The sequence below is a fragment of the Pleurodeles waltl genome, chromosome 2_2 (assembly GCF_031143425.1).
Source record: "Pleurodeles waltl isolate 20211129_DDA chromosome 2_2, aPleWal1.hap1.20221129, whole genome shotgun sequence".
NCBI classification, from domain to species: Eukaryota; Metazoa; Chordata; class Amphibia; order Caudata; family Salamandridae; genus Pleurodeles; species Pleurodeles waltl.
In genome coordinates this window covers 853,884,907-853,907,240 of record NC_090439.1, presented here as the reverse complement: position 1 = coordinate 853,907,240, position 22,334 = coordinate 853,884,907, and the positions used below count along the sequence as shown (strand labels likewise).

Below are 22,334 nucleotides of genomic sequence, written 5' to 3'. Positions count from 1 at the left end.
ACGAAGCTCCTGCTTGCGGTTGTTGGACTCATTCTCCCTTCATTTTAAGGTGCAGCACCACGTTGGACTGACCTTTGAGTTATGAGTTTGGAGCTGAATTATATCTGGTTCTGTTTATTCATTTCCTGCATTTTATTTTGTCTGCGGTTATGATTTGAGCCTTTAATAAACCCTCATGGTTTTTAACTATTTTTTGTCCCGTCTTCATTGTGAATCCTAATGTGCTATGCAATTTGCATTGTAAATTGTTGCCTAAATCCAGTTGAGAAAGAACAAAATCCGTGAGGGATTTAACACCTCTCCAATCCATCAGAAGCAGTTGTAATTGACATGGAAGAAAAAGCGCCATCAGCATATTAATCCACTTTGTGATTCTAGAATATGTTTCTGCTATAAAATTACCAGTTCCATTTTGCCCCAAGCTCGTGAATAAATACTTAATGGTGTGTTAGTATTTTCTGTAGCATGGGAATTATACACACCCTCATACAATGTGACCAATTCCTCATTTATTTGTATCAAAATAAACAACTTGTGTAGCAAAATACAGACATACCAACTTCATATAACAATTTGACTGTACGTTTGATAAAAACATGTTCAAGATCCACTCACATATATTCCACTGGCAACGTATTCCATTTGCAATTTTGATTATGTGCAGTACATTTACTCATCCTTACAAAAACTCACACCAGTTAGAAAAATTACTGTTTAAAGTGTTCGATTGAATTGCATTGACCCTGAGAATAACTTAAAACTTGATAGTTTGTAAATATTACAGAAAATTGTAACCGAAGACCTTCCACCTGTTACCTACAGTTTAAGAAAAAGGTAAACATATTATCATCTAAAATTCTCGTACAGTATGTAACAAAACAGATAAAAACGTACATGCGTAGAAACACTATACATAATGGATATTTTTAAGAAACTATGCATTTTAAACAGTCTTTATAACCTACTTCAAGGCATTTTGTGATACACAGTATTAAATATTTTCCAAAATAGTGTCAGAACACTTTTCATGATTGTGACTTACAAAAAAAGATCATCGGTTTGCAAGGAAAAAAACAAACACCTTAATTGTCTACACAAAAAAAGAATATACAGTTTTTCGAAAAATTATTCATCTAATATAATAGATTTGGGAAAAGTCACGCCCTCAATAGTTATACTGACGCTGGCAAGGCTGGCGAACAAACAATCCATTGTGCTTGATTTGCCTGGAGTGGCAATTCCTAGTAAGGTTATGGCGGCGTAGGCGATTCCTGTTCAGATAAGGCCTTTCATTATGTTCTTTAGCCCACTGTGTGGGATGAAATCTCTTGGCTTGTTCCAGAAAGGTATGATGAGCAGCAAGAGCTGAAACATAGCAACGAATATGTTGGGCCGTTTCATTTTTTGCATCCCCTCTAAAATGAAATAAAAGAAATTATATTAAGAATATTGACTTTATGAACAGGGAGCATAAATGTTAAACCATCTGACAATATCTTGTGTCGTAATTGATTACGTTTTTTCATCCAAAAGATAGAAGTGTTTGAAATGCATTTCAGGTGTTATGACCCTAAACGAAAAACCTCTTGAATACAACCATATAGAACATCTCATCCCTGTTACAAATGAGTGTGCTGCACAAAGACACTGCACCCAGACATCTTCAGATATGATAATGAAGGACAGCATGAAATTGTAAAACGCATTGACATTTGTGAGTCACAGTAAATTGGATGAATCTGCATAAATAAAATCATGAACAATCCTGAAAACCTGTCTGTCTCCAACATCCAAAGAAATATCCTTCATTCAAGATTCATGGCACAAAATTCAAATGAGTGCAGGGTAAACCATGCAAATTCCAAAAAGTCACAAAAACAAAAAACATTTCCCTTAAAGGAAAGTGAAAATCAGTGAAGAAAACACGGCTAGCAGTCACGGTAAATGGACAGGAAACACACAAGTAGAAAAAGGTTACTTACTTGCAGTCATAATTCCCCATCGTAGGAATTGTTATTGAAGGTACAAACATGAGATTAAGTCCCTGCTTCAAGTGTGGAACCTAGAGCACTATTCATTGATGTACTGTCTACTGAAATGTCACACAGGGTGCCAATGTCCTCCTGATGAGCAACACCCTGGAAAAGCATAGAAGAGGCTTGTGTTTTTCCTAGAAATCTACTGATGAACTCTAATAAGCAGTTTGAAGCCTGCAATGCAGCATCTGAGTTGCACGAAATGTGTGAAAATGTATGAAGAAGGAGGAAAAATACAGGCCAATAGGCTTACCTTGAGAGGTGAGAAAATGTATCCTGTCTCTAAGAGTCCAGGACTTTCCCCTGCCCATGATGTACTGCACTAGCAGTTGCCTCACAGCGCAAGTTTTTTTGTTTTCAGTAACACTAGTGATACATTTGATTTCATATTTGTTTTGCAATGTCCAACATACACAGCTGGAGATGGTTGATGGGTTGTTTATGAATAATAAAAGGAACCTTTTTTTCTTCATTGTAGGACATAACAGTAGATGAAGTTGCAAGCTAGTTGTATCAACCACGAGGCAACGTTTGGGCAGAGGAAGAAATCAGAAACATCAATCGTAAGGGTACAGAGTATAGTTTGACACAATAGAGTTTATCTGTTTAAAGAGATTTCTCTGAGTTTCCCAGCAGTGTCTTGTGAGTGAATGGATCAATTTCCATGACTGGATGTGGGGTGAGAATTGAAGAACCAATGCTCACATATATTACACACCATTTTACAATCCAGTATCAGATACGGTGCTCAGAGGGCGGACGTCCACCCCACATCTCCAAGTCCATAGCTTAAACCAAATTTCAATGCCTCAAACACTTGTGCTTGAGGCACTGAGATTTGGATCCATTTCCATGTTGCTGCCTTATATATGGCAGTAATTAGTATATTCCTAATCCAAGATGCCATGGCTGCTTCTCCTCAGGTATAATGGGTCTTAGATTTCCTGGCAGGCGTTTGTTTACTAGTTGGTAGCATAAAGTGATGCAAGCTTTTATCCATCTAGCAATAGATTGCTTGGATGTGTCTAGAGTTTGTCTTATGGCCATAGTTAACAAACATTTGCTTCATTTTTCTCAGGTATTGTGTTTTGTCTAGACAGAAGCAAAGGAATCTTCTTCGTATTTAGTGAATGGAGGGCATGTTCTGCATCTGAGGAACGATTCTGAAAGTAGGCAGAGTAATGGTTTGAACGCCAGAAACTACTTTTATGAGGAATGAGGATGTGTTCTCATTACCACCCTTTTACAATGAAAACAGTGCAGGGCTCTACAGCCAATAAAGCCTGCAACTTGTTCACTCTCCAAGGGACAGTAATTGCAGCTAGCAATGCTCAAGGAGAGATGCTGCAATGTAGCCTCATGTATCGGTTCAAAAAGGGAGCCAATCAGTTTTGACAGAATGATGTTCAACTCCCAAGGTTGAAAAGGATCACTATTGGCGTAAGCAATTTTTTTAGTCCTTCCAAAAAGTCTTTCATTATGAGCATTTAAAAAAATGATAGCTGATTTGTAAATTTTCTGTAAGCAGTAATAGGGGCCAGATCAAAATTTATTGATGTGATTTGAAGCTTGGCTTGATGGAAATAAAGCAGATAGGTAAAATAGCATCTCCCCTTAAGGTGATGTGATTGTGTTCACTATCCTCGCACCATAAGCAGAATATTTCCATTTAATTTAATAACATATTCTTTTACTATATCCACACAGGCTGGTGGAAGATTCAAATGACCATACTGTCTGACTTCAGGAATCATGGTACCAAATTCAGTGATGTTGAAGTTGGGTGTTGAATTTGCTACTCAAGACTGGCAAATATGCTTGAATGGAAGTACTCATGGGGAACCATGAACATCTGCAGAAGTTCAAACGCCACTAATGCCGCTATCAACTTGGTGCTATAACAATTATTTTTTCTGGATATATCTGCAGGTTCGGTATGACTGAGAAGGATTAGTGGAACCGGTGGAAAACATACAAAAACAGCCTTGAACATCTGATCAATAGGGTAGTTCCCACAGACATTGATTCTGGTAGCCTAGATACATTTGTCATGACTTAGACTTCTTTGGAACAGCAAATGCGGACATCCTAAGTGTTCCCCACTCTTAAAATACATCTTCAAAGAGTGGGGAACACTTTGACTTCTTTGGAACAGCAAATGCTGACATCCTAAGTGTTCCCCACTCTTTGAAGATGTCTTTTAAGAGTTTGTCATCCAGTACTCACTTGTGAGTGTTTTCGTAATAATGATGGCTAAGTCTCCATTGTTCCTGGAATATGAACTGTTGTTAGTGTCAGTTCTGTTCCCTGGCCAGGGTCCAGTACCAGATTGTTTGTGCCCCCACAAAAGTGGTCTCGACCTGGTGCCTCCCTGTCTTTTCAGGTAAAGCATGGTATTGGTGTTCTCTTTTTGAATCTGGATTATTGACCTTTTTTTGAGGGATGGTAGAAAAGTATTGAGGTACAGTTGGATGGCTCCCAGGTCCAGACTGTTTATGTGGGTTGAGTTTTCTTTGAGTGCCCACTGTCCCTGAACCGTCAAATGTTGTAAATGAGTGCCTCACCCTGACAGGAAAGCATCCATCACCTTGATCTGTGACGGTAGCTCCCTCCTGAAAGGGAACTCCATTGAGGATGCTTTGTGACTTGCATTTCCATAGATTGTTTTGCTGAAGAAGTTAAGATGACTTGGTCTTCCCTATTGTTCCTCTTATGACACCATTAGTCCTCTGGGCATTGATTGCTGCAAGGATTTTAGGTGCAACCTGCATCTGGGATAATGTAGATACAGGAGACCATACAAGTCTAGAAAGGAGGCAATTTGTCTCACTGGTGGATGGAGATTTTCTCCAGGAGATGGCATTTGTCCCAGATAGAGGACACTCCGTCCTCTCAAGGAAACACTACTGTGCAGATGTTTCAAAGTTGCCACAAAATCCTGCTTCGCTTTTTCCTGACTGTGAGCTTTAGTAGCCAGTCATCCAGATAATGACAGAGGAAAATCCCCTTACTTTTTAAGTGGGAAACTATGACTGCCAAACATTTTGAGAACGTGTGCGGAGCAGATTTGAGGCAGAACTGTGTATTGATAATGCTTGTTTCCTACAATGATTTGGAGGAATCTTTTATTGGGCTTCACTACTGGAAAGTGAAATTATGTATCTTCCATCTCTGCACTCATCCATTCCTTGTGCTACACATGCAGACAGATCTGATGAAGGTGGGCATTAAGAATTCTTCTTTCTGGATAAATCGGTTTGTGAACTGTAGGTCTAACATTGATTTGCATTCCTCCTTTGGACCCTTTTTCTACAACCAGTAAACTCCTTGGCCCTACTGGTCAGGTGGAACTAGCTGTACTGCGTGGAATTCCTCCTGGTACCAAAACCTCACCCAGAAAGGAAAATGTTCTTCAGACAACAATTCAACGTAAAAGATCAGAAGTATTACCAGTGCAATATCCAATTCCCTTATTGGCCTTTTCAACCTCAACAACAGCAGTACCCATAAAGACACGGAGTTCTTTACCAGAGAGGGTTGTTGAAATCTAAATCATTATCAACAAACCATTCCACTTCCAGACGGGAGGGCACTCCTCTGGTGATAGACAGAGACAGTTTTATATCCCTCTCCTTGCTCCATTTCCTGCTCCGATGGGATGAATGGGAGGGGGCGAGCAGGAGGAATGCCACGCAGTACAGCTAGCTCCACCTGACCAGGAGGGCCAAGGAATTTACTGTTTGCAGAAAAGGGGTCCAAAGGAAAGGGCTAAAAGAATGCGAGAAGTAATGGGAAACATAGATTTCGTTCCTGTTATTTAAACTTCATAGCCATTACAAATAAAACACATGACTAGGATGTATTAATGGGATGAGTTGCCGAAACATTCTAAGAATGGGAGGCATGTGAGATAGGTGGTGAATAAGAATGTACGAAAAAGGACTTACTTTTAATCCTTGTTCTTAGCCATATGATTCTTTACTAGCTTCTGCTCATGTGCAGGATCCTGAAACTCGACTATAAAATGACCATTTTATTTACAAAGTGTACATGTAGATGTAGGAAAATTCTGCAGTCTTCGTATGGATAATTTAAACGTAGCCAATTAAACCTCAAAAGTGCAGTAAGGTAAAAAAATAAAATAAAATACAGCATCAAGTTTTTTTTCCTTCCTACACAAAAAATATAAATGAGAATGACAAAAACTAAGATCGAAAACAAACATATGAAGCAGCACTCACAGTGCCTTTATGGACACCAGCGGCTTCCATATCCAGTCATGCCATGTACTGGGAGCTACTTCAGGTTCATTCCCTGCTCGTGTGTGACGGATCCTTTAACTTCCCCTACTTAGTGACAGATTTGTGTGTCACAATAGACTCCTTTATGCAATACTCAACTTCTTCTGAACTGTTTCTCAGACGGAAAACGAAGATTTTCAGGGTTTTTCCCTTAGCTGTGCCATCTCATTATCCAGTGCCCCGCATGTCACAGGAAGAAGGCTGAGAAAGACACACATTCTGCATCTATAGTCAGCTTGTATCTTAGATTCTTAAACTCATCAGTAGTTGAAAAGGAAAGTTAAGGGCAGAGAACAAACTCGCCTGAAAGGAAGATGGTCTGAAATCGGGAAAATGAGAGAGGCTGAGGCAAAACATGTGAGGCCCAAAAAGGGACTCTTTTCTATTGAAAGCCATGTAACCTCTTCCAAGCGCTCCACAGAGGGCAATTCCAGAGAAAGAAAGAAACGAAAAAAAACATTTGTCTTCCATATTAAAGCAATCCCCATTCTATTTCATGATTTCTTATTTTTGTCAATGGGAAGTGATAGACAGGTACTGTATGACCTGTACCCTGTCACAGGGTTGATTTTGTGTCTATTATAAGTACTGCACATAGTGCAAACATGGATATGCCTTTACAGCAAAGAACTTTGATTATGGTCTTATTTATCCTGAAGCAAATGGCATCTTGCTCCGTGTAATATTCTTGCGGCTTCAGACAATTTACTCTTAAGAACTGACAGGGAGGAGAAGTAAAAAATAATCCAAGATCTGCTACTTGTTCGAAGGATCACTTAGTTCTATTTTCACAGCTTGGAAGCTGTCATGAAATCACAGATTCCCACCAAAAACTTGCTCAGTGCACCCTGCGGACTGATTGAAGCTTTTGTAATAGCAGCCACCGGCAAAAGTTACATGAACGCTTTGAATACTGAGAATCAAAGACAAGTTCTTAGTAGGCTGATGTGTAACTTTATTCGTAAGAGGATCACATTGAACCATCTTTTGACGAGAAGGGGGCAACTGCAGCAGAGAGAGAGAGAGAGAGAGAAACAAAGATGGAGGGAGGGATGGAAAGGCTTGGCCTCTGTATATACAGAAAACTCCCAGAATGGCTCAGCTGAGGCCAAAGATGGAAGTAGTCCCCTAAAAAATGCACAATCACCCCAAAGTCTGCTCTGGAGCACTAGGGCACTGATCAGACCCCTCGTCAAGGTATTTGTAATGAAACACCCTTTTAATTAAGGTCACTGTTATCTGAATGAGCCCCTAGTCAGTACACCTCCCCTTCTTATAGAACCTAGTTGTTCCTGGCCTTTCTTTGCCTTTGAGAAGTCATTGTAAAGGATTCCGGGACCAAGAGACAAAATCACTTTCTGGAGTGTATCCTTTGATGCACAAACTTTAAAGTTATTATTTATCTTATTATTTATTTGTCCCTTTATTGATAAACCACCCCAGTTCCCACTATAAACACCTAGAAAGAATATAAACTGGTGGCTGGAATCCAGGATGGCCGTCTGGTCCATGTAACTAGTGGAGAAAACTAGCATATAGGATATGTTACATTTAGTCTTTGGTTCCGCTCACAATGTCAAGCAGAACCACGTTACAGAAAGATACCAGACAGCACATATACCTACGATTTAACTAACAAATGATACCTGAACAAATGAACCATTTTTCTGATGACTGGGGTCAAGACATGCCGTGTAAAGAGTATGCACTGACTTGACCATACTATCGCCCTGCAGGTCACAACATGCTGCAGGTATAGCCTGTATGCAGATTAATCTTTGATTGCGAGCCCCGCAGGTTATTAGAAAAATAATTTGTATTTTGTCAAGGAAATCAATGAAGGTCTTTGTGACAAATCCTCAGACTGTAATGGCCAAAGGAAAAGTTGGCATTACTGACTCTTCCTCATGACTGCCACCATAATAAGCCATCATTTACTAATAGCTCACTGAATTGGTGAACATGAAAAACATAGGAGCTTGCTTTGAGAAGCCCCATAGACATTAGGACATCTTAGAGAAAATGTAGACACAAGACTTACCTTGCAGTAGGAGTATACAATGCACATGCCATTTTTTCTGTGGTTCATCCAGAGGCAGCCAATTGAGGGTGGTTGCTCTGTATGTTCAGCAGCCTCATAAGCACTATGACATCATGCTATGAGCCCTCTTGGTCAATTGTTTTGCAGTCTGCCTTGCGGCAGCAAAGAGATGGGTGCCCAAGGAGCAAGGATGCAGAGACAAACATGGAGGTTGGGAGGAAACAAAAGGATAGGCACGGGAGGAGAAGGGTGCGGACAGAAACAATGCATTATTATGGGCCTTACAGGATGAGAAATATGTTTCTCAACGTTTCTGGGGGAGAAATTGGATATCCTAAGCCAAGTTGAGAGTTACAGCCCTGAAGCAGAATGCGCAGGTTGCAAGTGTTGTAGCCCGACCATATGGTTTTGGTTACACAAAGACAGATCCTGACATATCCTGAACCACCGGTCATCATGTCAGTTTCAGGGAGCTTAATAAACAATTTTTGCTTTAAATCTGAGAGTCGCCTCAGTTTATTGCTAATTTTCTTGGTTTCCTGGATAGCTCTTTAGCTCTATCGAGATATCGTCACTTGGGAGGTAGGGTGCTGTGTGCTTGAAGACCCCAAGAGTGCATTTATAATCTACTCTTGTATAACAACTGTGGCTCAAAATGCACACTTAGACTTCCGTCTTGGAGCACTGAGCCCACTATTGGCAACGCCCATGAACTGCATCCACGCTACTGTCAGCACCCTGGCACACTAAGCACCCTAACTACGTTAGCTGACCTGTGATATACTGAGTATTACTGGCATGTACAGCATCCTTGCAAACACTAACAAAAGAAAGGGATGGAACCCTCCCACAACAACCAGTAGGAACAGGTTTTACGAAGTAGTGTCATAAGGAGGCGTACGGGTCATGACCATGATGGAGAACAGCAGCCTTATTAAAGGACAGTCAAAAAAAAAAAAAAAAAAAAACTCTCTCTAAGTGCATTTTCATGCAGATACCCACACATACAGGCATGGCCGTGCACTCCTCCAATATGACAGATATTACCCTAATATTGTCCAGTATCAAGGCCATATGACCATATACTCTCAATTCGACAGATACTGCCATCATGTGACCATTTATTCTCCCCATATATCAGGCATCTCCAGGGAGGGAGAAGGGGGAAATGGGATAGGCGGCTTAAGATTTTGGTTGGACAGAGATGGTACTGGGGTACCCTTTTCACTTCTAAATTGCGTAATACCACTTTGGGAGGAGATAGATTAGGAAATCCGTTTCATATGAATTTTCCAAAGTACTGGTTAGCTGTCAGAGATACTCCATTGTTCTCTGACATTGCAGAACAGTCATGCAGGAACTTCCAAAATGCTTTAATCGAGTTTCTGTCTATAACTTAATGACTGTGGTACTATCCCTACCCAAACGCCTAGATAAGATCCCCTTAAACAGGTGTGCTTCAGCTGCGTAGCATCTGAGTGGGAAGGATTATCCTTGTGAAGCTTGAGAGGGGGCATATGGGGATCATTTCTTAGAGGCATTCACAGATGTTATGGTGCTGCTATGTTTGGCTTGACGTTCCTGTGAGGGAATCAACTCTAGCTAGCACAATGCTTAAGTACTTCCAGGTAAAAAGGTCACCTTGATATAAGGTCAGTCATGCATGGGCAAGTATGAATGGGAACCAGACTTTGCAACTTCTGTGGTAAGCACTCTAGCTAAAGCAAAGCAGTTCTGCTGGTTTTCGCTTGCCATAGGATTGTGTCCAGTGATGACTTTTTAATGTGCCAGTGAATTATATGTACGCGTTCCACGTACTTCAGTAATACCTGAAGTCTTGTTTGGTCTGAATTCCAGGTTCACCTCTAAAGCGAACCTGCGTGCTATTTACCTTTGTACAGAATTGATGACCAGGAAGGGTATTTTATGTGTTCAGTAGAGTTCATATCTTTTAGCTCTTTGTGGAAGATTGTGGGGTTGTTGACACTTTCACTTGTCTGCTGCACTACTTCTGAGTGCAGATTTCGGTGTTAATGTCCTGTCTGGGAGAGATAGCAAGATCACATCTATACATCAGTTCAAATGGAGAGCTGATCAATTAAAAAAAGACAACATTCAAAACCACATGGGAGAAAGAGGTCGGCCTTTAGCCAGCGGATAGACATACATAGCCTCTAAAATGTAGCTCTTCACAAGTGAAAAAGGTTGGTGGAAGAGGAGGTCATTTGCTATAAACGGTAATAGCAGCCGGATCAACATTTACGTAAGAATAGCCACTCTTCAGGAAAAATGATGTAAGGAAGTATTGTCATGGCATCTTGAAGGATCAATCTTATCTAGGCACTATATGCAAAGTAACTCACCCTGTTTGAGAAACTGATATGGACCGACCTTGGTCAAAGACGATTGATTTCTCAAACACACCTAATCGCTTTTTGTGACTCTAAAGTACTACTGAGTTTGGAGAATGATCTGAATGAATGTTGCACCAAAAGGCTTGGTTGTGTGCGATTGAAGGCTATTTTCTTTTAATATACAAAAATTACAGTTGGGTTGTTTTGGGTGAAAAGGGAGAGCACCTTCCCAATCCAAATTGAAATGCACTGAAGTGAACTAATTATTAATATAGATAAAAGAGTAAAATTCCAATTCAGGCCTCAAGAGAAGACCACTCCTGAAAAAGAGAAACAAGATGTGCCTCACATTTAGGTCTAACTGCTAAAAGTGCTTAGTAATTAATTAATGGACTTCATTGCACACGCATGGCAGAACTACCATGCAAGGCAACAGCACGGAAACTTTACTGCCCAGATGTGGGACTGGTGGCATCCCTGGTGGGATCCCACTCGGTCTGCATGCATAATAAGGGTGCTGCCTTAGAGAAAATGGACCAAGGGCCTGATTTATTTATTGGTGGAGATGGTACTCTTTCACAACAGCCACGGAGTTCCCTCCCCACCAATATAGGTGTCCGCCCATGTATTTACACGTGGGCAGACCTTAGGTTTAATCACAGCAGAGACTACTCTGTCTCTGCCATGATTAATCCCTTCTGATGGCCCTAGAAAGTAAGAGACGTCTTGAGAAATGGCTACATGTCCACCCACCCAATTTAGCTGGGCGGGAATGTAGTCATTTTTTACTGTTCCTTACAGCAAGGTAAAACCTGGCAGTAAGGTACATAGATACCATTCTAATAACCTCCTCGCCATTGGGGTTAAGCCTCCCGTGGCGAGGGGGGGCATTGCTGTTTCCCTTTTTAAAAAAACAATACCGTTTCTGGTTTTTCTTTTGAAACAAAAACAAAACAAAAAAAAGAATACTGTGTGCTGCACGGATCCGTCTTTCCGAAACAGCCCCGCAGCAAACAGTCAAATGCAGGAACTGCCATGACAGAGGTTCCTGCCATTGCCTTTATAAATGACCGCCTGCTACGCCGTCATTTATAAATTTGGTGAACGGAGTGCTCTCGGCCTGGTGGATGTAAAGTCCTAACCGAGGCCAATGGAGGCTAATTCATCTGCCAGAACAAAAATCAGGCCCGTGGTCAGAGCTAGGGCCCTAGCTATTAAATCGGGGCTTTGTGATTTTCAAATGAGTTTGCAACTGCTCTCATGTCGAGACAACATATCTTTATCTGGAACTTGGCTGTAGGACTATGAGAATAATTGTAATTTACTGTTTGTACAGATAGATTAAGTAAACCTGGCCACGAACTGTTGGCTGCCATTACATTATTCTCACCCACAAGACTTCGATATAAATATGTGGCTGCATGTTAGACCTGATCTAGAGCACAAATATTCTCCGTCATCGTTATCCTTTGAGATTACTTTCTTGCCTGCAACACATGGACACAGGACCTCTGACAGAGTGCAACGTCTGTGGAATAAGCATCGTAGTTTAGCGGGAAACACTGAAGATGACAGATCTTGTGCTTGTTATGTTTGCTGCATCACATATGAGGTGGGCAACAAGTGCGCCAATTCACAGCTCAGTCTATGGAGGTGAGCAGCTATATGGAAATAAACCAAGACCTCCATATGTATTCCATGCCACTCCTTTGAATGGAATGGGTCGGCTTAAATATATGTTCTAGGGCTGATTTTGTACTGATGACACATTGACGAACAGCACCAACCCCATTCCGAATCTAACACTGATGGAACTAGACTGGAAAGGGGCTCAATTTAAAACATTTTAATGATAACTAAAAGGCACAGATCAAATATATCTAAAGGTAGATGATGTCCTTTAATTAACCCTGGTGTTGGGTGAAGACCCTGTCATTACACACAGCGAACGAAACTGCCATAAATAAAAACACACCCTAGCCACAGCACTGGAATCCTTCCAATAAACTAATTACACCTACTGACATCACCATAAAAGGTACAACTCAACCAACTATGAAATACACATCGCAGAAAGAAGAACACCTACCATATTCTAAGCAAAACAAGATCTGTGCAACTCAAAACAATATTTAATTACAAGGCACACGCTGCGCCAGATAAACATGGAGAAATTACCTCAATGTGCTTGGGTTGGGACATGAGGCTGGCTCGCAGCTCGTCTCCTGTGCGTTGCGGCAAGGTCTGGGGAAGGCATAAACAGACATGCTGGGATGTTCAATCAGAAGGTTCTCCATGGGGCTGGTCTCCACTGTGAGAGTGGTTAATCCACCAGCAGTGAAACATGGAGGAGGGGTAACAAACCAACTCTCCTCCAGAGGGCAGTGTTCGAACTGGATGAAACAGGATTCGGTGGCATCGGCCAGGCACTCTAACGAGGTCGATGAACAGGAGAAAATGGGCGTAAAGTCAGCAGTGGGTGAGGTTTCAATTTCTGCTTCCTCTGATGAGCAATGAGTGCAAGTATCTACCAAACAAAATTGTTCAAGTCGCCAGAACAGTCCAGATGAAAATGTATAGGTTCATCAGCAGAAACGAAAAAAATGGGGGAGGGAGGAAACAAACAACACAATTACAAAAGTACAGTGCCAACACAAAAATACACACAAGCTTCATCAACAGACCTGTTTCGGGACAGAGCGCACAAAACAAAGGGATTGCGGGCAGTTTTGGAAGGGGCAATGGTTCTTAACGGGTACAGTGCCAACACATACACAAAGAATTAACTTGAGTAATTACCTTTATACAGAGTATTTTTAACTTGAGTAATTACCTTTACACAAAGATTATTTTTACGAAGTCAGGTGTAAGGATGGAAAAACATAATTAACAAGTGTACTCCAGTACCCCAATGCCACAGGGTACCCTCCCCCCCTTAAAAACAACCTGTGGCAGGTCATTAAACCTCCTTGGCACAACCAAGGCTAAGAGGCCACAAGATGCAGTGCATGCCCACAGCTTTACCTGCCCCTACACACCACCCCTTTACCACTCACTTCTGAACGGGGATGAGAAAGGAGGAGAAGACTCCCTCTTGTAGTACGTACCATGACCATGTCTTAGTGATAGAGGACGGGTTCAGTAACGGAAGAGAGGCTATGGTAAGGATGATTTATATGGTGCACACAACAGACTCACTTGTCTACAACTGCCTGGCGTGCACATTGACCACTGAAGTATGGACTGGTTCCTCTTGCCACAGTCTCAACATGAAAGAGAAAGATCTGCGCTGGAGCTCAGGTAATACAAATAAAAGGCTAAGTAGAGTATCAAAAGTTACTACTCAGTAACTCAGACCATAAACAGTGATAGATGAAAATATTAAAATCAAACACTAGCACTACATTTAATCATTGGTTTGCTTGTCAGTGCCATTACAACGGGAACCAATGATATATAAATCATTCTTCGGCATGACCCAAACCTATAACTGAAAGTAGTGAGTAACTTGTACTCCCAATTAACTCTGACTGTTTTCCATTCCCAAATCGTGGTAGCAAAAGAAATATGAATCAAAGAAAGCTGGAATGGTAAACTGTTTAAATTAAGCCAGACATCAAGTAAGCAAGTTTTAAAGGATGTTTTGACAAATAAACATGCGCTTAAATTTGTGTCCGAAGTAGTGTTTAGAATCAGAATTTTGAGTGGCCCATTGTGGGGCCCTATGATCTTTGAAACTGAGGACCTTATCTAGAGTTTGGGGAACTGGGTACTTTGCCACGAGCGCGGCAGAGTACCCTGTCCATCAAATGTCTGGTCTACTCACTTTAACTGGGGAAGCGTCGTTTCTGCCAGAGAAGCCTCCACTGCTCTGCTATGGAAACCTGAGACCGTCTGAATGGCCGCCACCGGCCTGTCGATCAAACCACCTTATACCATCTGCCTGGATTAGGGCGTATGTGCCTACATTTTTTTTTTTTTTTTTTTTTTAAATTCCTGTTCAGTGCAGTCAAAGTAAGCCACTGAACATCAAAACAAAAAGATGACCACCACACGCTAGGACAACTCCCAGAGTGTCCGGGAAATTTATTTTTTGGTTTTGAAAAAGAAATAAAAAAAAAAAAAAAAAAAAAAATACTGAACTGAACATGGCACCTGTACAGCAAAGCTTCAGTACTTTCAGAGGGCTCCGCTCAAGGCACAGACATCTACACCACGCAGGTGGGGATCTCAAACTATGGGGAGCTGTAGTCTGCAAGGGCAGCGGAGTACATCCCTACACAGCACTGGTGGAATGACATACAGCCCACCAATGGCTAAAGAAGCCTCAAACACTCCTACAACCGACAAACCATATCATTGCTCATTCCAGGACATACACCCCGAGAATTTAGCACAATATGTGGCCTAGCAAAGTATGATTAAAAACATTGCACCTCGAAATGAAGGGTCTTCCATGGAAGCTGGTGCACTTCTACCAAATACAAATACACAGCAGAGGAACGGACTAAGGGCCAGATGTAGCAAAGGTTTTTACCCATTCTGTGTCTATGGGAAAAAGTGTTCTTACATATGGCCCTAAACAGCTTAGATCATTCAATGTAAAACATCCGACCATTAAACATCCTACATATCCTTAGCAAGAATAGAGGAAAAGGCCTGAAAAGAAGGCATGGTAGAAAAACACGTTGGTAGGTATAGAAACATAATAAGGCCTTGACGGTGAAGGATCAAGAGTATAATTTGTTAATTTAAAATAATGCATTGTTCTGAAGAGGTGGAACAATAAGGGCCACCCTACCAGTCGGAAACACGTCAATGCACAGGAAGACATATTTTCCTTGAGCTTCCCTCACTGAAGGAATCACGGTTAAATACAAAGGTTTTTTGATCAAAGGGGTGAAAACAAAGAAGCGTTCTGTGATACACTCCAAGCCCCACCACCTTGCCAAGATATATTAACAGTTATATCATAGCAATTGTATCAATGAAGTATCAGCACTGAAGCAGATGATTACATCACAAAGCTTACCTATAAAATCCACAAGAATCCATTCATTGTCTTCTTTTTCGCTGAATTCTGGCTCTTTGCTGGACAATTTTTCAGGTTCTCCCATAAACATATTATTAAGTCTCTGAAACATTGTTGTTAAGGCAAGATGAAAACTTTGGCAGAAACTCTGGATCTCCTGTGCCAGAGACCTTGAAATCCCAGTCGCAAATATGAACTGAGTGGCAAAAACACGTGGCTAAAGTGCAAAGATGTGCTCCAAGTCCAGGTACGGAATATGTAAACTTTAATGGAAGTCCTGCAAGAAATTAAGAAGCCATTAAGAGTATATTTCAATTGGTAGTGAATAATAAAACAAACAAGATGCAATTGCTTTTATTCACATGGCCACAAAATATGCAAGCAGCGGGTGCTTAGATCATTTAACTAAAATATGACAAAGTGATATTCTCACAACATCGCAGGTTAAGCCAACTGACAACAATAATGCAATATACAGTGCCTGTTACTAGCCCTCTCCCACTGTAACACTCTCCCTACATTACCTTGAATGCACCAAGATGCCATCCTGAACTTTGCCGATTCCAAAATATAATTAAACTGTTATTTAAGGTTTGCTAAAGGGAAATGAAATATGATTAGCAGTTTCTTCCTAGCAGTTTACATGAAACGTTCCTAGGAGGGTAAAGTGTAACGTTTGTGGTGGCAGGGGTGTGTTCGATGACCAGAAGAAGGAAAAAAGGGACTTTGTTTCCATCCCCAGCTGGACGCCACTCTGAATCCCAGAAAAACACGACCTTGTCCTCATTCTATTCATACGTGTATGTGATGAGCCACCACCCTCAAGAAAGGCACCTCACTGATAGGTCTGACCTGACATCACAGCAGTCTGCCAGAGCACATGTATTCATTAAAGTGGCCAAGAATCCAACCTGGCCTATTGTAGGTGTAGCCCAGCAGTGGTTCTGCCACTGCTCGCTGCTCATCCACGGGGCCACAGTGAGTGACTCCTTAAGACCATCGCTAAAGCCATCCACAGCGAAACCGGCAGTGACGGCCTTTCAAGCACAGTTCACCTCACACACGGTAAGAATGCACGAGTTTATCCAGACCCAAAGCCTACCCTGGGAGTTCTGTGTGGGCACTAAAGAGCAGACCCTCTGATGCATGCACTGTAGGGCCACCGACTTCCCTAAGCAGGCCTAATCTTTTTTTAATTGTTTGGAGGCTTTGATGCTTCTACTAGAAAAATAATTTATGCTAGTTTGTATTTGGCTGGGTAATTACATCATCTGTCATTGCAGTGCTTAAAATAAAAAAATAAAAAAAAAAATAAACTTCCAAAGGCCAGACCTATGCAGGTACGTGTATGGTATTTCTATAGAGTAAACCTAGCCAAATGGCAGTGGAGCATTATAGATGGTCGAAGGCAAGCACGAAGTAAGCACATAGTAGTAGGGAAGGTTAGGTTCTGTGCGGTTAATGGATTGTGGTGTATTGTTCTTTAAAGAGGTGTATTTTCAACTCTTTCCTAAATTGAACAGTATTGGAGCGGTCCTGATGGATATGGGGATGTTGTTCCCAGATCCTAGGTGCACAGACGGAAAAGGACTGTTGGCTTGTTTTTTTTTATTTTTTAGACCTTTTAGTCTGCACTCTGATGGTGTCCAGACTGCGGGTGCGCCAAGAACCATGAGAGATGGCAAGCTATGTAAGTGCGTTCTCAGATATGTTCCTGTGTAACTATGGGTCAGCTTCTCCTCGAGACAGGTGAGCGGCCGTATCTGAATCAGTGCACGGGAAGAGGTGTGCCTATGTGAATGCAGGGTATGCAGTATGCCTTTGCTTGTGTGAGTGCAGACTGAATTGTGCGAGGGCGGTGTGTCAGAGTGCTTGTGTTGGGGGAGTGGTGTGCCCGTGAAAGTGTGCATTGTGCCTCTGTGAGTGCAGGAAGATCATTATGTATATAGCCAGCTGTGTCTGTGTCAGAGATGTGACTTTGTGAGCATTGGGTGAGCAGTGTTTCTACGTGATTGATGAGTGAGAAGTGTGCCTGAGTGATTATTGGGTGAGCAGTGTGTCTGTGCGTGTGTACGGTTCTCTGTGGACCTCTGCAAGTGTATGGTGAGTAATGTGCCTGTGTGAGTGCATGCTGAGCACTTCATTTTCTAAGTGCAGGGTAAGTGGTGTAACTGGCGTCACTGTGCTAATATATACAAAGGAAGGCAGAAATGTGCCCTTGCGGTTGAACATTAAGCCACTTCAGTTGGCATTGCCTATGTTTATTACCATTTTTTGTACAGAAATTAAACAATATAAACATCACCTCGTACTGTCCTCTGACCCCGGAGGTGGCTAGAAGGTCCACCTCCCCAGAATATATCCTGCAGTGCTTTGCCCACCATCTGGGCAGACGGCAAAGTCCTGCTAAGCAAGCTTGTTTGAGTGAAGGAACTACTTCCTTTGGAGGTTATTGTTATCATTTCGTTCCGATAGCACAAGTTCTTCTGCTGCCGGCCGTAGACTAGTAAGAATTATGGATGTCCCTTTGGCTCCTGCGCAGTACGGAGAGGGGTTGTTCCCAAGGTGCATGCACTGCAGCAGGATGCTGGGTGGGAGAATACCATTAATGGACTAGCGACAGGTAAATCTTCTCATCAGGTTGTGACCCAAACAAAGGCAAACCACTGAAGGTCAACTCAAACATCTCCTATTGGGCATATGGGGTTAAAGGCACATGTATCAGCTACGATGAATGTCTAATTGAAATCCCACGGCAGATAACAACAATTGCTAAGTTTGCAATTTCCCAAGCTATACCATACTGAGAGAGGTGATCGTTACTTCCTTTACAATCTCTAGAAAATCTCTTTTCTTTCAGGAGAAATGCCAGAATTTGACTCGTGGATTCTCAAAAGCATCTATCATAGCAGTTCAGAAGTGGCAGCTCTGACGATGACAGACTTTCCGACCCAGAGACCAATCTTCTGTTGTATTTCTCCTGTGGGTTTAAAGATGTGGAACAAGCAGCATTATACTATTACTTCACTGCAGCAACCACCAAGAAATCTGCCAGTACCATGTGCCTTAAGAACTCCCGATCCAGATACTCAGACCTGAATTTCTTCTACAACTGCCTTTATACTGAAAGTACAGAGAGAGGATTAGCAAGTGTACATCATATTTTGCGGAAAACAAAAAGAAACAGGTCACACTCGAGGTTTTATTAGAATAGTAAAAAAAAAGACCTCACTTGGATACCTCAGGAGACACTGAATACTGAACTTTCTCGTTGTTCTGTTTGCTAGCTCATGGAAGGATATGAGGTAATCAATTGGAGACAATCATGATAGAACAAACGGAGGTGAAGCTGGTGATATTTCACACCAAACCTAAGAGTCTGGGTCTGAATACTGAGAAGCTATTCTGAACCTCCCAGGAGGTGAGAGATTAATATCTACCACTATGCCTTATATGATGACATGCTGACCAGCTCAGGCTAATTCTCTTGGGAGTTGGTAGGAGGAAAGGACTCTTCTCTGCCCACTTGCCTACCTTCATCAGTGACAACATGTTTCTGGCGAGGCGGGACAGAAGGCAGATTCAAGTGTGGAACTTAAGACAACTGTTTCAAAGGACACTGAGTACCTGGATCCACCTGCAGGAATGGTTGAACATCACCCTTATCTATAGGATTAGCACCCATTGGAAGTGGAGGGAATTAAAAAGGATGCATGATTCGTTCCCAAGTGCGAGAGATTGCAACTCAGCTCTAGTCAAGGGTCTAGATATGAGACTGACTATACGTGTAATGCTTTGACACAACTATGTTGCGAGAGGCCTTGTGATTTGGAATGAGAGTACCAGTGACATGAAGATGCTGCCTATTCATCTCCTGAAGTGGTATAAGAGGAAGAACTGGACTAGACACCTTCCCTCCGATGTAGATGCGAAAGAGGCAATCTTGTGTACCAATCTCACTCTTTCAGCCAGAAGGCAGACACCATACCTATCCTTCCCAAACCTGTATGACATCTTCATGCAGATGCTGGAGTGCTTGATAGAGCGAGAGTCAGGAATAAAGGAAGAAACACATGAGGGTCACCATTCCCTGACATCATTTCCCCGCAGGCTGGACATTTGTTAAAAAGAGCTGGCATTGTAGCTTCTGACAAAAGGGAGAATAAACACCTCAAAGGAAATTAAAATGTGCAGAAACAATTGTTTGTCATAATAACTGGTTGAACACTGCAATTCGATGAAGAATGGCACTAAAAACCGCAAATAAATTTATTTTGGTATTCAAAATTAGCTTTAAAGAAAGCAGAGCTGTGTCTAGACTCTTCCTCACAGAGCGGAAAAAGACAAGTTTGCCTAACTGGCATCCCACGCCTGGCACCATACTGTTTTCCAAGATTCTTAAAGGGGCAGGACCATTTTAATAGTATTTAAACGAACAGGCACCATTGCTGCTTCTGTTTTTTTCATTACACTGTTTTTAAGCGGTGTTTGCACAATTATAGTGTGTCAATTAAAATGGCTAAAAAAAGAATGTTGCCTATCTGCAAATTTTTTAAAACGTTTTTTTTTTTTAAAGATGTGTTCCGCCATCTCAACTATGTGGAGATATTTTATCTTTTGTGAATATCAGTGAATCTCATGATGAAAGGCTATGGCCGATGCTGGACAATAAAATAAATCAAGTATTAACCAGGAAACACAACAGTGGGAAGTCAACACAGAACCTCGGCAAAGTTGAGACTGATTGCAAAACCCATCTTGTTTAAAAACACGGGAGACTCCAAGAACGAGGGAGGCAAGACATTTTGAACATGACGATCAAGACTTTCGATCTTCTAAAGAAAGGAATCTATTTGGAAATGCTAATCCCCAATGAAATGGTAAAATCAGTGGCGTAACGCAAGATGGACAAGCCACCGTTGATGTGAAGGGGGCCCCAGTTTTCTGATTAGGTCTGAGCCGAGGAGCGCGGCGGTGTAAGGCGGATCTTTCCGCTTTACAGTGCCTTAGGGTATTTACGTCCTTCACAGTAAGTCTTCCTCTGCTCTTGGTCGCTGTATTGTGCAGGGGGCGTGGCCATGGTGATACGGGGCGTGGCTTTACGTGGAACCCAGGGCGTGGGGCTGCGGCCAGGGTAGTCTGGGGCGTGGCTTCAGGCGGAGTGGGCTCGCCGGTGGGCGTGGCTAGCCATGTAAACAGAAGCAGCAGCCGGTGCGGTAATCCGACACCGCCGGCTCGAAACGTCATCGGGCGCTAAGAAGCGGATCCTCAGGACAGTTGCGGCTTATTGCGCACCCAAAATCTCTAGGACAGCCGACAACGCACTGCACTACTACCTTCAACCGGACTAGTTATATCGCCCCCTCTATTCTGGTAACAGTTCACGAATCACAAACGGGAAAGACACGTTCAGCAGCTTCTTCACAGGGTTTGTAACACTGCGTGACAACGCCCTCCGGGTCTAAAAGCAGCAGGAGCAGGAGGGCGAGGGGGTAAGCCTGGTTAAGAGATCGGGAACCTGTCTATTCTGCTGCCGGTCATCAGCTGAGAAGGCAGTTGATCCAAGACCTCCGCTTGTGTTGCCTTTTGTTCACCTCATCCGATCGCTTCTCATCCTGTTATGGATAAATTGTTTTTCTGAGATGAGTTCTTTAATTAAACCACCACATCCGAAACATAGCCCCCACTCACCTGAACCCTTTGTTGAAAATAACAGTTGGTATTCCAGATCACAGTGTCTGTCCCCAGGGTGGGCTCTGCCCGCTTAGGGTTGAGGTAGATAGATGTGGACCGTTTAAGAATTGCATCAAGGGTGGCTTGGGCGTCGCGCGGTTCCTTCTTGTCCCAGCCGTTGGGCCCGTACAGTGGAGCTCGCGCTCGCTCCGTCTCTTTTTCGAGTCTGTTCTTCCAGACTTCGGGTCCCAACTGATTCTTTTGTTGTTGTCAGAAAACAGTTTTCAACAGCTGATCGAAGTAGACGTCACAGAAAGGCGAGCGCAGCCCGCCAATGGGAGCCGACTTGGGAGGTCGGACTTGAAGTTGGCAGAAGCTGTCGCCGAGGCACGTGACTTCTTGGTGGGTTCGTAGAAGACAGAGAAAAAAGGGAAGATTTCTAGAGACCAATTGGCACCTGTTGCGCGGTACTTGCGTCATATTGCTCGCCATTTCAGAGTCAGGCACAAAGCACCTCCCAGTTCATGTTGCAGACGGATTTTAGACGAATGGATTACATTTACTCCTTTCTGACGCGTCGTTATCTTGGCTGGACTCCTCCCAGTGTGAGCTGTGATGCACTCTAAATATTCATGCGTTAATCCGGTTCAGACAAGTCCAGGCAGCACAACGCAAAGGAGGGGCTGTTAAAATCTCTAGAGAGAAACTCGAGTGAAACACGACGCTCTTGTGTCCCTTTGCAAATGGTATTTTTTAACTCTTGAAAACCGAGCGGTAGTTTCTCGAGGGTGCATGTTGTGTGTCAAAACAGTACTTGCGAACTTTCCTTAGCCCCCGGTATGGGTTGAAACGCGGCTTATCCCTTAAAGCAGTACATTGGACCCCAGACAATGCATT

General features: G+C 42.4%; 1 protein-coding gene across 1 annotated transcript; it reads right to left on the bottom strand.

Moving 5' to 3' along the window:
• Positions 1 to 489: 489 nt before the first annotated feature.
• TP53INP1 (tumor protein p53 inducible nuclear protein 1) lies at positions 490 to 21,836 on the bottom strand. The gene is made up of 4 exons (XM_069220495.1): positions 21,456 to 21,836; positions 15,765 to 16,041; positions 12,911 to 13,259; positions 490 to 1,415 (listed from the first exon to the last, which is right to left on the bottom strand). Exons 2-4 carry the CDS (start codon positions 15,874 to 15,876, stop codon positions 1,166 to 1,168), a joined length of 711 nt encoding a protein of 236 aa, XP_069076596.1. The 5' UTR covers positions 15,877 to 16,041; positions 21,456 to 21,836; the 3' UTR covers positions 490 to 1,165.
• Between the last annotated feature and the right edge of the window lie 498 nt (positions 21,837 to 22,334).